The 14,529-nt window shown below is 40.6% G+C and overlaps 1 protein-coding gene across 4 annotated transcripts in view; it reads left to right on the top strand.

Annotated features, from left to right (window-relative positions):
- Window positions 1-14,529, top strand: part of LEO1 (LEO1 component of Paf1/RNA polymerase II complex) — a 76,861-nt gene that overhangs the window by 25,595 nt on the left and 36,737 nt on the right. The window contains exon 1 of one of the 4 annotated variants that reach the window (XM_078448623.2): window positions 11,101-11,311. The exons of the other annotated variants lie outside the window; for them this stretch is intronic. Coding sequence (XP_078304749.2) covers window positions 11,254-11,311 — 58 coding nt within the window. The 5' untranslated portion in view covers window positions 11,101-11,253. Of the gene's footprint in view, window positions 1-11,100; window positions 11,312-14,529 lie in introns of those variants that run through there. 4 annotated transcript variants of the gene reach the window in all.

The following is a 14,529-nucleotide window of genomic DNA, read 5'->3' on the forward strand; positions in this document are numbered from 1 at the left end:
TCTCTCCCACTCTAACCTCTTTTTTTTTTTTTCCTTCCCCTCCCCCATGGGTTTCTGTTAAGTTTCTCAGATCCACCTAAGAGTGAAACCATATGGTATCTGTCTTTCTCTGTATGGCTTATTTCACTTAGCATCACACTCTCCAGTTCCATCCATGTTGCAACAAAGGGCCATATTTCATTCTTTCTCATTGCCACGTAGTACTCCTTTGTGTATATAAACCACAATTTCTTTATCCATTCATCAGTTGATGGACATTTTGGCTCTTTCCATAATTTGGCTATTGTTGAGAGTGCTGCTATAAACATTGGGGTACAAGTGCCCCTATGCATCAGTACTCCTGTATCCCTTGGGTAAATTCCTAGCAGTGCTATTGCTGGGTCATAGGGTAGGTTTATTTTTAATTTCTTGAGGAACCTCCACACTGTTTTCCAGAGTGGCTGCACCAATTTTCATTCCCACCAACAGTGCAAGAGGGTTCCCGTTTCTCCACATCCTCTCCAGCATCTATAGTCTCCTGATTTGTTCATTTTGGCCACTCTGACTGGCATGAGGTGATATCTGAGTGTGTTTTTGATTTGTATTTCCCTGATGAGGAGTGGCGTTGAGCATCTAGAAAAGAATACTTCTAATGACTACTATTGTTTTTGGAAACAATATCTCGTGGCTCTTGAATAACCTTTACATTATTTTCCCTTTAGTTTCTTCTTTGGTATTTTAGACCCAGGATTCTATCCTATTTCTCCTTCCAAATTTTGTTTCTGTGTAAAATGTCAGATAGAAAGTATATACATGTGTGTTTATGTACTGGAAATGAAAGGTATCCATATATCAGTATGAATCACTATTAACCTAAAATGTCACACCCATTTACAGGATTAACCCTGCCTGTCATTTCCTCAATGAGTAAGGAAATAAACTTCAGTCAAGGAGATAAAATCTTTCCTGGACTCTAAGAAAATTTCATCTTATGGAGCCTAAGAAATAAATTAAAATTTGCTACTTAATTCAAATGTATGACTTTAACAATAGATACATAATAATCAGGTACAAAAAAAACATTTTCTTGGTGTTTACCAGTCAGTCTTAAGAGAAAACAAGAGAAACCAAATGGTTTCTTCTAAGTTTTGTTAAAGGAAGTGTTTTTATTATTATCTAAAGTTAGTGTTTTTCAAACCTCTTCTCTCCTTCACACCACCCTCACTCCCCAAGTCAATTTTTTTGCTAAGGAAAAACTGATGGGGGTGGGGGTGTGCGCGTGTGCTGCTGGTTTTGCTGATGAATGAGGTCTCTGCAGGGTATACCATCACCATCTTGTGGCCTTTTGCCATATTACCACTAAGGGTTTTAATACGGGAATGCTTTTTTTTTTTTTTTTTTTTTTTGCAATTGCAAGCGTGAAACACACTGTAGCAATCTCTTTGTGGCAATCCCTCTGTGGATAAGATAAAATATGTTGAGCGCCAGAGCCAGGAGTTGCCACCCTTACAGGGAGATGATATCGCTGCACTTATGCTGATGATTCTAAAACAACCAACTGAATAAGGAAATCTAGTGAAGAGATTTTATTAGAGTAGCTTTACTGTAAAGTGACATTTTTCAGTTTTGCTTTGGGTTTGAGCCGAATTTGTTTTACTGCTTCCTTTGTAAAAATATTTGTAAAAATATCGGTTGGCAGGGCAGTTTGTAAATCTAACTTTTTTGTCTGTCTCTTTGGTTCTAACGTTGGGAGGGCGTTCCCACTTTTGTCTCAATATTCCCCCACCTTAGTACTATTTTATTATGTTCTTTTATAAAAATGTGTTGTTGTTTTTTCTCCTTTCCCTTTGTCTCTTTCATCTATTTTTCCTTCTTTTTTCTCCTGCCTCATACTTCCCATTTTGTTCCTTTGGTATCCTTGCTACGTTTCACTTTACTTAGCTTCCTGCATTAACACCCACAAGCACAGCGCCCCGCCTCCCCTTTCTGCGGCCTCCCCTTTCTTTGTTCCTTCTAATTCCTTCCCTGGGTGGTTGATGTTCCGGCTCTTTTAGTGTCTACTACACCGACGTCCTGTGCTTGCTGGGTAGGTCTTTTAAGGACATAGCTCCCTGGTAACCCTCAGGCTTCAGAGAGAAACCTAAATCCTACCTATTCAAGGAAGCCACTCTCTAAACCTAACCCTAGATTCAAGAGGATAAGTTTCAAAAGGACAACCTTTGCTTCAGTGCTAAGAAATGGTTCTTTACCTGACTCATTACTTCTTTTATTTTTTTTTTCTCAACTTAAATGCAACTTTTCATAGGAAGTGTACTGAGACATTTTCCAAGCCCATGTTTGCTGTCCAAACTCTCATTTGCATAGGGAACAATTATCAACTAGTGTTTTGCAGTTGGCACTTGGATCTAAAGTAAGTTAGTTTAAAGACAGCGAGAGGAAAAAAAATAAAGATGGTGAAAGGAAAGAGATTTGAGAAAAGGGTTTTCTATCATTTTGGAAAGCAGCTTAAATTTTATTATGAGATGTAGATTTCTGTCTTTTTCTTGACAGCCTGAAAACTCTCCCATGAGGTAATTAGGTTTACATTAAAAAACTTTTATAAATAAATTTATTTATTTATTTTATTTTGAGCGACAGAGAGAGAGAAAAAAAAAAACATGTGAGTGGGGGAGGGGCAGAGACAGAGGGAGAGAGAATCCCAAACAAGCTTCACACTGTCAGCACTGAACCGGATTTGGGGCTCTATCTCACTAATTGTGGTAGGGCATCTAGGGCTTGATGCAGTAAACTGTGAGATCATGATGTGAACCAAAGTTGCTCCTCAAATAACTTCTATCACTCCAACTGAGTAAACAGAGCTTCTATTAAAAAGTTACTTGAGGGGCACCTGGGTGGCTCAGTCGTTTAAGCATCTGCCTTCAGCCCAGGTCATGTTCTTGGGGTTTGTGGGTTCTAGTCCCTTTCCGACTCTCTTCTGTCAGCGCAGAGCCCCTTGGGATCCTCTGCCTCACTTTCTCTCTGCCCCTCCCCTGCTCGTGCATGCACCTACTCTATGTCTCAAAAATAAACATTTAAAAAAAAAAATTACTTCAGGCCCACCGTGGATTATGACAATAACAACTGTCATTTATTAGTCTAAGAACCCAATTGAGCCCTGGGTCGGCTCTGTGCTGACGGCTCGGAGCCTGGAGCCTGCTTGGGAATCTGTGTCTCCCTCTCTCTCTTCCCCTCCCCTGCTCACACTCTGTCTCTCTCTCTGTCTCAAAAATAAATAAGCATAAAAAAAATTTATTAGTCTAAGAACCCAAGATTTACTTATTCTTCAGAATCTGAAGACTTCTATAGTCATAGGATTCTAGATGCCAACGTAGTAAAAAAAACATAGTTGAATAAAGAATGTACTCTCTAAAGAAAAATTTTCCCCAATTATTCTAAAACTAATGCATGTTTATTGTAGGAGACTTGGAAAACATAGAAAAGAATAAAATACACTAGTCCCCTTATCTGCCTCCCAGTGAATGCTATATATATATACATATATATATATAAGTATGCTATATATAAATATATATACACTATGTTTTTTTCCTGTACATATATCTATGATAAAGTTTAACATAGAAATTAGCCACAGTAAGAGATGAACAAAATAACTAATAGCTAGCATTATTAGTAACTGTAGAATTCAAATATGAAGTTTTGTTTCGTGCTTTTTTATTATTTATGACAGTTTTTTCCTGCAGGATGACTATTTGTAATCTTTAGCTTGTTTACTCATTTTGCTGTTTTGGTTTCTGATCTGTCATGTTAATTAATATAGAATTTTGTGTGTGCGTATAGATTCTAAAACAAGTCTCACTCTTCTGACAACAATAAACAATGTTAATACAAAAGAAATAACTAATAGAACCATTATAGCAATGTAGTGTAATAAAAGTTATGTGCATATGGCCTCTCTCTCAAGTATCTTACTGTGCTGTACTCATTCTTCCTGTTGCCATGCTGTGAGATGATAAAATGCCTTCATGGTGAGATGAAGTGAGGTAAAGGATGTAGGCACTGTGACTTAGTGTTGGGCTACTCGTTACCTTTGGAGGATGCGTTAGGAGGGAGATCATTTACTTTTGGATGCGGTGACTTGACTGTGGGTACCTGAAACCTTGGGAAGTGAAACCAAGGAGAGGAGGGGACTGCTGTAAAATAAAAACCTGAGCATCCTGAGTTAACGAAGCAGTATTGACGTTTTGGTGTCTATCTTCTTACTATTAAATTTAATTGAATTTTGAACACAGTCACTGGGTATAAAACTCAAATGTGTCAGGAAGTACACAGTGAGTGAGGTTTTTCTTCTCTTCCCTCCTCCAGTCCCCTAGCTCCTTTTCTTGGTTTCCAGCTTTTGTTGCAGTCTTCCAGAGACAGTGTATCCATTTATATGGTACACACACACATTTCAAATGTGATGGTAGCTTTATATACACCATATTCAGAATGTTTTTCCCCCGGAACTCATGTGTCTTGGATCTTTCCATATCAAATGGTAAACTATTCCTCACTAAAATTATGACTGTGTGTGACATTTTAAAAGTCAAATAGTACTACTACACTTAAAATTCTCAGTGTTTACATAATTATGACCAAGCAAGTCTTATTAGCTGTGTAACCTAGGGAAAAACCACTTAGGTTCTCTGTTTCCTTCAGGTTCCTTATGTATAATATATTAGGAAAGAATAAGTTAGTTCTGGCCCAGAAGCCCTTAGCCACAATTCTGAAATCCAAAAGCTCTAAAATAAAAAGTACATAACATTTGGTAGCAAATGCTGCCGGGAACTGACCTAAAGCTATTTAAAGTTTTATCACTCTTAGTTTGGATTTTTGTACATTTTGCCATAGAAATTTAATTTTGATTTGGGATAGTCTTCAGACCTAATTAGATGTGTTGAGGAATAAATATATATGTGCTGTATTCCCTTTCTAAAATCTGGGAAAATATCCGAATCTTGAAACATATGTGGCTCCAAGAGTTTTGGATAAAGGACAATGGATCCATATAAAAAGCACTCACAACAGCTCCTAGCAGGTGTAGGTATTATGTGTTATCTCTTATTATTACCAGCTGAGCCACATAGCATTCTGTAGCCTTTGGAGGGCTACATTTCCTATTTCCTTGGAGGTAATAATTTCCTTGGTTTTCTGTTTGCTTAGTTTTTTTTTTTTTTTAATTTAAGTGTTTATTTATTTTTGAGAGAGAGAGACAGACAGACAGAGTGCAAGAAGGGGAGGGCCAGAGAGAGAAGGAGACACAGAATCTGAAGCAGGCTCCAGGCTCTGAGCCATCAGCACAGAGCGCAACACAGGGCTCAAACCCACGAACTGTGAGATCACGACCTGAACTGAAGTCAGACGCTTAACTGACTGAGATACCCTGGCTCTCCTCTGTTTGCTTAGTTTTAATGTGTCAGGTACAATTTTTTTTATACTCTAATTACAGGAAAATACCCATTCAAAATATTCAAACACATTAGATATGAATATACAAAACTAAGTGTATATATTTATAAATTTATTAGTGTATTATTTTATTGTGTCTCATCTTCCACCAAAATGCAAGTTTCTGAGAACAGATGCTTGGTCTATTTTGTGTTCTGTTGTATCTCCCGTGCCCACAATAGTTTCTGGCTTGGAGAAGGCACTTAAATCCCTATTGGATGAGTGACTGCAGCAGGTATTCCATTAGCTGTGCGTCCTTCTCAGACTTCTCTCTCTGGGAGCCTTCTGTGCTCTTGCTCCATTCTGGACCAGCAGCCTTCTAGGATCATAGGGAGTCCTTTTGCGTCTTTCCAATCTTGGGGTTCCTTTTCCTCTAAAGCTGTTCTCTTCCTTGGTTTAGTTCTTCATTTTGGTGGGTCACAATTCATAGACTGTCAAGTACTTTAGTAACTCTTCCAATTTCTATTGTTATATAACAAACTACCTCAAAACTTGTGGCATTCTGCCACAACACCCACTCATTGTTTTCTGGATTCTGTGAGATAAGAATTTCAAAAAGTCTCAGCTGGGCATTTGTGACCTGGGGTCTCTGACTGAGCTTGTCTTCAGACGGAGCTGGAACCACAGGAGGTCTACAGCAGCTGAAGGCTGGTTAGATATTTCTCTCTCTCTCTTTTCAGATATCTCTTTTTATGTAGTTGAGGACCTCTCCATTTGGTCTGTGTGTCTAGTTTGGGCATCTTCATGGTATGGCAGCCTTAGGGCTCCTTATATAGATTCTGGCTTACACAGAATATTATTATTCTTTCCTTGTACTTAATGATAGGTTGTTTGGATACAGAATTCTAGAATGAACCATTTTCCTTAAGGATTTTATTTTCTTTTTTTTTTTTTTTTTTAAATTTTTTTTTTCAACATTTATTTATTTTGGGACAGAAAGAGACAGAGCATGAACGGGGGAGGGGCAGAGAGAGAGGGAGACACAGAATCGGAAACAGGCTCCAGGCTCTGAGCCATCAGCCCAGAGCCTGACGCGGGGCTCGAACTCACGGACTGCAAGATCGTGACCTGGCTAAAGTCGGACGCCCAACCGACTGCGCCACCCAGGCGCCCCAAGGATTTTATTTTCTAACTTTCAGAATTGTTGTTGATAAATCCATTGTTAATTCCAGATCTTTTAAAGTTTTTATTTAATTTAATTTTTTTTTTTTAATTTGAGAGAGAGATGGAGAGAATGTGAGTAGGGGAGAGGAGGCGGGCTGAGGGGGAAGAGAGAGAATCTTAAGCAGGCGCCGCGTTCACTTCAGAGCCCAATGAATGGCTCAATCCCACAACCCTGGGATCAGAACTGAGCCAAAATCAAGAGTCAGACTCTCAAATGACTGAGCCACTTAGGTGCCCCAATTCCAGATCCTTTCTATGTCAGCTGACTTCTCTCTCTCTAGAAGCTTTTAAAATGTTCTCTTTATCCATAGTGTTCTGAAACTTCGTGTGAATCAGGGAATAGATTTAAGTAAAATAACATAAGTTTTGCTTTGTTGAATTTTACGTTCTGCTCAATTTTGTTTCGAAAAATGGGTTCCCTCCCATTACTTCAATAGTCTAGCTTGAATCAACCTGTCTTAGTCTACTTGGACAGCTTTGATAAAATACCATAGACTAGGCAGCTCATACATAACTGTATACACATATATAACTATATATACATAATTTGTTTCTTACTGTTCTGGAGGTTGGGGGGCCTAAGATCAAAGTGCCAGGATGACAGCATTCTGGTAAGGGTCCTCTTCCTTCCTCCTGGTTCACAGCCAGGACTTTCTTGCTGTGTCCTCCCATGTTGGAAAGGGCTAGGGAGTTCTGTAATGTCTCTTTTATAAGAATTTGAATTCTATTCGTGTGGGCTCCACCCTCATGACCTAATCACTTCCCAACTTCCCGCCTTCTAGTATCATTACTTTGGCATTGGGATTTCAGTATGAATTTTGAGGGGACACAGACATTCAGAACATAGTACTAAGAAACCTTTCCTGACAGACTGCCATTCATGTTGGTCATTTTCTGGCTTTCCATTCTTCAGGACCTGTATATAGTTTATAATTCTGAAACTTAAATTCTTCAGATGTTTTACACTATTTTCCCTCAAACTCGTGTATACACACACACACACGTTGCATAAACCATGTTTGCTATTATTTTTATATCCCTATACCACCCATTGCAGAGATCCAATTCAGCAAAGAATCTAATAAAGGCAGACTATGAGTGAGTGCTCCATAGCTTCCAAGAAATGAGCTGCCCCATTGTTGACTTATGGCTAGGGACAGAAACTGCAGGACTTCTCTCTTCCTCTCTAGTTCACACCAAATGGTTCTTTTTATTTTATTTATTTCTAATGTTTATTTTCTTGAGAGAGAGACAGAGCATGAGTGAGAGAGGGGCAGAGAGAGAAAGGGAGACACAGAATCTGAAGCAGGCTCCAGGCTCTGAGCGCTCAGCACAGAGCCTGACACCGGGCTTGAACTCACAAACCATGAGATCATGGTCTGAGCCCAAGTCGGACGCTTAATGGACTGAGCCACTCAGGTGCCCCACCAGCCTGTTCCTTTTAAAGGTTAGCTCTGGGGCACCTGGGTGGCTCAGTTGGTTAAGCTTCCAGACTCTAAGATCAAGCCCCTCTCTGGCTGCGTGCTGGGCATGAAGACTGCTTAAGATTCTCTCTCCCCATAACGCATCTGGGTGGCTCAGTCAGTTAAGCCTCTGACTCAGGTCATGATTTCATAGTTCATGGGATTGAGCCCATGATGGGATTTTCTGTCTCCCTCTCTCTGCCTCTCCCCTGCTTGCTCTCTCTCTCTCTCAAACTAACTAAATGAACATTACAAAAAGAGGGGGCACCTGGGTGGCTGTTGGTTAACTGACTTCGACTCAGGTTCGTGAGTTTGAGCCCCACACTGGGCTCTCGGCTGTCGGTGCGAAGCCGGCTTGGGATCCTCTGTCTCCCTCTCTCTGCCTCTAGCTCTTGCTCTCTCAAAAATAATAAAACATTTATTTTTTTTTTAAATTTTTTTTTTTTTTTTTTTTTTTTTTTTTTTCAACATTTTTTATTTATTTTTGGGACAGAGAGAGACAGAGCATGAACGGGGGAGGGGCAGAGAGAGAGGGAGACACAGAATCGGAAACAGGCTCCAGGCTCCGAGCCATCAGCCCAGAGCCTGACGCGGGGCTCGAACTCACGGACCGCGAGATCGTGACCTGGCTGAAGTCGGACGCTTAACCGACTGCGCCACCCAGGCGCCCCAAAAATAATAAAACATTTAAAAAAAAAAAAAAAAAGATTCTTTCTTCCTCTCCCTCTGCCCCTCCCTCACTGCTGCTTGTGCTCCTAGGCTTCTCTCCCTCTCTTTCTCTTATACTGTTTCAACTTGATGTGAACATAGAGTTTAAAAATCTTAAAGGTATTCTTGTTATTTTGTAAAAATACTTGTAATAATACAGTAATTGTGCTGTGTTATATAATCAGTCTAGTTGAACCTCTCTGGAGATATTGTGGGTGTATCAAAGGTCACAATTCTGAGGATCTATCTTCACCTTATGAAGGCAGAAAATGGGGAAAAAGAGACAACCTCTCAAAAATTTGGTAACAAGGTAAAGCTGCTCTGTAGTTGTTTTATTTAATCACACATTTGATAGATAAAATTCCCCATCCCTGTGAGCAAATCAAGAAATAATCTTAACACTCAAAATTAAATGAATGAAACACAGGGACACCTGGGTGGTTCAGTTGGTTAAGCATCTGACTCTTGATTTCGGCTCAGGTAATGATCTCATGGTTCATGGGTTTGAGCCCCATGTCAGGCTCACACTGACACTGCAGAGCCTGCTTAGGATTCTCTCTCTCCCTCTCTCTGCCCCTCCCCCACACATGTGAGCATGCTCTCTCTCTCAAAATAACTAAATAAAGTAAAAAAAAAAAAAGTTTTGAAAACACAAACCCAATAGGACGAACTTCTCTGAAGTGAAAAGATGATCTTAAATACTCTAAATATCAATGAAAGTGACCTGGGTGTAACCTCAGGCAAGCAGTACATCAATGATTGTGATTGATTTGGCTGAAATCTAGTTGACTGTATTGTATTTTGTATGAGGAAAGGCAATGAATAGAACAATGATCAGTATAAAGTAGAACAAAAACAAAAAAAGTAAAAAACCAGAAGTAATTTGTTTTGCATTTTTATTCAAATGAAATCAACACAAAGTCTATTAGTCACAAATATAGGCGCTGTAATTCAAGACTGAATAAGTGCACTTTTCAAAGATAGTACTCTGAATGAAAATGAATCACAAATCGAATACTTATAAAGTGATTCCGTCTACCTAGTCTTACACTTTCCATTTTAAACACAACAGCTCTAGAATTGATACCATATCCATTTGAACCCTGTCAGGCACTCTTATCTGCAACAAAAACATATAATCTCCAAATTAAAAATCCATATTGCTTGTCCAAGATCAAAACCCTTATATGAGACAAAACCCTTATCTGAACTAAATCAGGTAATAATTTAGCACAAGATGTACATTTTTTTAAAAAACCAAAATATAAGCTTTCTAAAAGAAGACCTAGTCTGTAACATATTCAAGTCAGTTCTTTCTTTAAGCTTCAGTGAAGCAAGAGGGTTTACCTAGCAGTAACCTATTATGAAAATTCTTACTGTCTGATTTTATAATGTACAATTATAGCCACATTTCCTACCAAAATAAAACATTTTGTCCGCAAAACGAACACAGTGGAACCCTCTGAATAGTGTTTTTCCAGTTGCATGCTGTAATCCACTAGTAAATCATGAAAGCAATTTAGTGGGTTCACTGCTTGCTGGCATTAAAACCAAAACAAAACAAAAGCTGAAATAGAATAAAGGAGAGTAGGAAATCTCAGGCAGCATCTTAGTGGTAAAGAAGTATTGTTTTGTGAAATATTTCATTTTATACAGTAAGTGTATAGTGGGTTAGGATGTAAAATTTGTTTGAGATACACTGCTCTGAAACTGTAGTTGTCAAAAAGCGGTCTGAAGAAGACCCTTTCAAGGGGTCTGAGAGGTCCTGTCTGTATGAGGCTAGATTTTCTTCACATGCCTTCAACCGAAACATTTCTCAGTAGACTGAATGTAGAAGCAGGTATGAGAATTAAGCTGTCTTCTAAGCCAGACATTAAAGATCTTTTCAAAACTGTAAAACAATTCCACTCTTCCAATTTTTTGGTTTTGAAAAGATTAGTCATTTAAAATTTTAAAATACTATTTATGTTAACCTGTTTGTTATTTACACATTTTGAATTTAAATTTAATATTTGAATTCAATTGCTTTAATTACTAATACGTTAAATAGCAACAGATATAACCTACACGAAATGCTCTATGGAGTTCTCAACAATTTGGGAACCGCTCGTCAATTTGAAACAAAGGACTTCAGGCCTGATTCGTGGCAGGTTTAACTCGGTCTAGGCCCTTCCGCCCAGCGACTCAAGAACCGCCCACGCCGCGGACACCCAGACGGGAGACGCCCCACCCTCGGTGAGAGTGCTCGCAAATAGGAACGGATATCGACTAAAGGGCGGGACTTATGCTCACAGTGGACCTGGTAGAGTCAATGAGCAGGCAAATACCAGGTCACAGAAGGAAAGGAGGCTTTCAGTGAATCTTTGCGACACTGTCGCGTTTCGTTGGTTCCTTGCCGTAAAGACAGCCGCGGAGGCGCCCCCAGCCGAGGCAGTGGCGGACGTGTGGGTCAATGGCGGATATGGAGGATCTCTTCGGGAGCGACGCTGATAGCGATGCTGAGCGCAAAGGTGGGGTCGGTTGGGCTTCAGGGGAGCGGTGCGTGTAGGGGCTTCTGCTGCAGGAGCCCGAAGGCGGTACGGTTCCGGGTCTGCGAACCCTGAGGCGCTACGGACCAGTGGTGGCGCTTCCTCCACGCCTGCCTCAGCGCCCCCTGCACTCCTGGCGGTACCAGCCTCCCTGGGCGGGAATCGGAGAGACGAACACGGAGTGTGAGGCTCGGGGTTCTTGGTGTCCTTGGACCATGCGGTGCTTGGGAGCCGGTGGGGTGAAGACGCGGGGCAGAGGTGGCGGCGCAGGAGAGCCTGCGCGGCCCGGGTAAGAACCTGGGGGTCCTGCTCTGTCCTGTTTTGCACAAGTGAGCGCAGAGTAAGATCTGTTTGTGAATGAATGGATAGTAGGTGCTCGGGAATATGGGTATGAGATGGACGAATTTGCAGAGGGGCTCAGAAAGCCCTCTTGATTGAAATCAGAGTGGCGTGATGCGGAGTTTGAGATGTCTGGGTGAGGAGGACTGGCAGGATACAGGGGTAGGGCTTTACATAGGCGTTATGCACCGGAGACGATGTGTCTTGTGAGAACGTGTGCAGAAACTGGAATTTCTTGAGTCTATGGTATTAGATGGAGAGCATATGGGATCTGTGTTTGGAGAGGAGAAAGGACTTGTTGATTAAATGAATGATTAGTGGTGCATGGAAGTACTTCTGGCACAAGGACTGTGGATGTTTGAGTTTGAAATATGAATAGGAGTTATTTGAAGTGACAAGGGCCCCAAGACCAAGTTCAGAATTCTTGAAAGCCCCCAGGCTCAAAGTAACGTTATCTGCTTTTTTTCCTTAGCAAAATGCATTATTGTTGTGGTTCTTTTTTTCTCTAACTCCAGTTTATTTATATTTTTTAGAGTGTAGTGAAGTGAGCACCAGGTGGAAATCTAGTGTGACGGCTCCACTGAGATGGGTATTCAGGAGGTTCCAGTTGGGATGAGTCTGGAAATACAGAGTCCTGTATACTAACTCTTGTTCCATTACCTTTGCTGGTGTTTTCTTTTCCCCCTTATTTTTACTTGTCTGTATCCCATTTACCTTTCAAGGCACAGTTCTATGTGAACTTTCCCATGACTCACTGTCATGAAGTTGTTCATTCATTCAATAAGTATTTATTGATCCCCTATTATGTTCTAGCTACTTCGGTGGGTGTCAGGGACAGAATGATGAAAAGGTTGTCTCCCCGCCCGTAGGCTTATGTGAATGCTTAATACATATTTGATAAGTAGTTGGATAGAAAGAAACAATAGTTTAGTAAGATGTACCCTGCATTGCTTTCCTGTTGCTAACCCAGTGTATGGAGAAGTGATGTGTGGAGATGGTTGCTTTTCTGGGCTTCGTGTTTTAATTTTGTGTGAGTCTGTTGCTGCTTTCTTCCATGTTACGGTTAGATAATAGGACGCTGTAGGATTGACTTACAAATCTGTCCTTGAAGATTGCTTTTGGTCTTGAAGGTAGTATGGATGTGACAGGGCAATTCCTGTTAAGCCTAGCATATTTCATTAGTAAGACAGTTGTGGAAAATAACTACACCTGACAAATATCTTGCTGTAACAATGGGTAAAATCTCTACCTAGGCTCAACATATTTCTTTTATGTATAATTGTGTCAGGTGTCTTATTTCTTTCAACAGTGTTTTGTAGCTTTAATTGTAAAAATCTTGCACCTCCTGAGTTCAATTTACTCCTAAGTATTCTAGTCTTTTGAATACTATCTCAGGTGAAGTTGTTATCTTAATTTCATTTTTGAATTGTTCATTGCTAGTGTATAGAAATATAACTGATTTTTGTATGTGTATCCTCTATCTTGCAACCTTGCTGACTATACTAGCTGTAATTGGTTTTTTGTGCGTGCATTCTTTAGGATTTTCTACATAAGAGATCTTGTCATGTGCAAATAGGGATAGTTTTACCACTTTTGCAATTTGGATGTTTTTATTTCTTTTTCTTGCCTAATTGCCGCAGCTACAACTTTCTGTACAATGTTGTATCCAAGTGGTGAGAATGGATATGCTAGTCTTGTTCTTGATCTTAGGGAGAAAGCATCCGTGCCATCACAATTACATATATTAGCTGTGGGTTTTTGTAGATGCCCTTTTTCAGGTTGAGAAAATTCCCTTTTATCCCTAGTTTGTTGAGTAGTTTTATCATGAAAGGGTGTTGGATTTTGTCAAATGTCTTTTCTCCATCAATTAAAATGCTCACTTTTGGGGGCACCTGGGTGGCTCAGTTGGTTAAGCATCTGACTTTGGCTTAGGTCATGATCTCATGGTGTGTTGGTTCTAGCCCCACATAGGGCTCTGTGCTCACAGCTCAGGGCCTGGAGCCTGCTTTGGATTCTCCGTCTCCTTCTCTCTGTCTCTCTGCCTCTCTGCCTCTCCCTCGCCTGTGCTCTCTCTCAAAAATAAACAAACATTTTTTAAAAATGCTCACTTTTCTTGGAGTGCCTGGGTGGCTTAGTTGGTTGAGCATCTGACTCTTGATTTCTGCTCAGGTCATGATCCCAGGGTTGTGGGATTAAGCCCTATGTTGGGCTCTGTGCTGAGCCTGCTTAAGATATTCTCTCTCTCTCTCTCTCTCTCTCTCCCTCCCTCCCTCCCTCCCCCCCCCTCCCCCCCTCTCTCCCCCTCCCCCCCTTTCCCCTCCCTTCCCCTCCCTCTCTCCCCCGCTCTCTCCCCTTCTCTCCTTCTGCCGGTCTTTCCCCTGCTTGGGCTTGCTCCTTCTTTCTCTCTAAAATTAAAAAAAAAAAAAAAAAATGCTTACTTTGCTTTAATTGGTTAATATGGTCACAATAATCTTGAACCACCATTTATTCCTAGGATAGCTCCCACTTTGTCATATCCTTTTATTTTTTTTTTTTATTTTTTTTTTTCAACGTTTTTTATTTATTTTTGGGACAGAGAGAGACAGAGCATGAACAGGGGAGGGGCAGAGAGAGAGGGAGACACAGAATCGGAAACAGGCTCCAGGCTCCGAGCCATCAGCCCAGAGCCTGATGCGGGGCTCGAACTCACAGACCGCGAGATCGTGACCTGGCTGAAGTCGGACGCTTAACCGACTGCGCCACCCAGGCGCCCCTGTCATATCCTTTTAATATGCTGTTGGGTTCAGTTTGCTAGTATTTTGTTTAGTATTTTTGCATTTGTATTCATAAGGCTTATTGGTCTGTAGTTTTCTTTATTCATG

This window comes from Panthera onca, chromosome B3 (assembly GCF_046562875.1).
Source record: "Panthera onca isolate mPanOnc1 chromosome B3, mPanOnc1 haplotype 2, whole genome shotgun sequence".
Classification (NCBI taxonomy): domain Eukaryota; kingdom Metazoa; phylum Chordata; class Mammalia; order Carnivora; family Felidae; genus Panthera; species Panthera onca.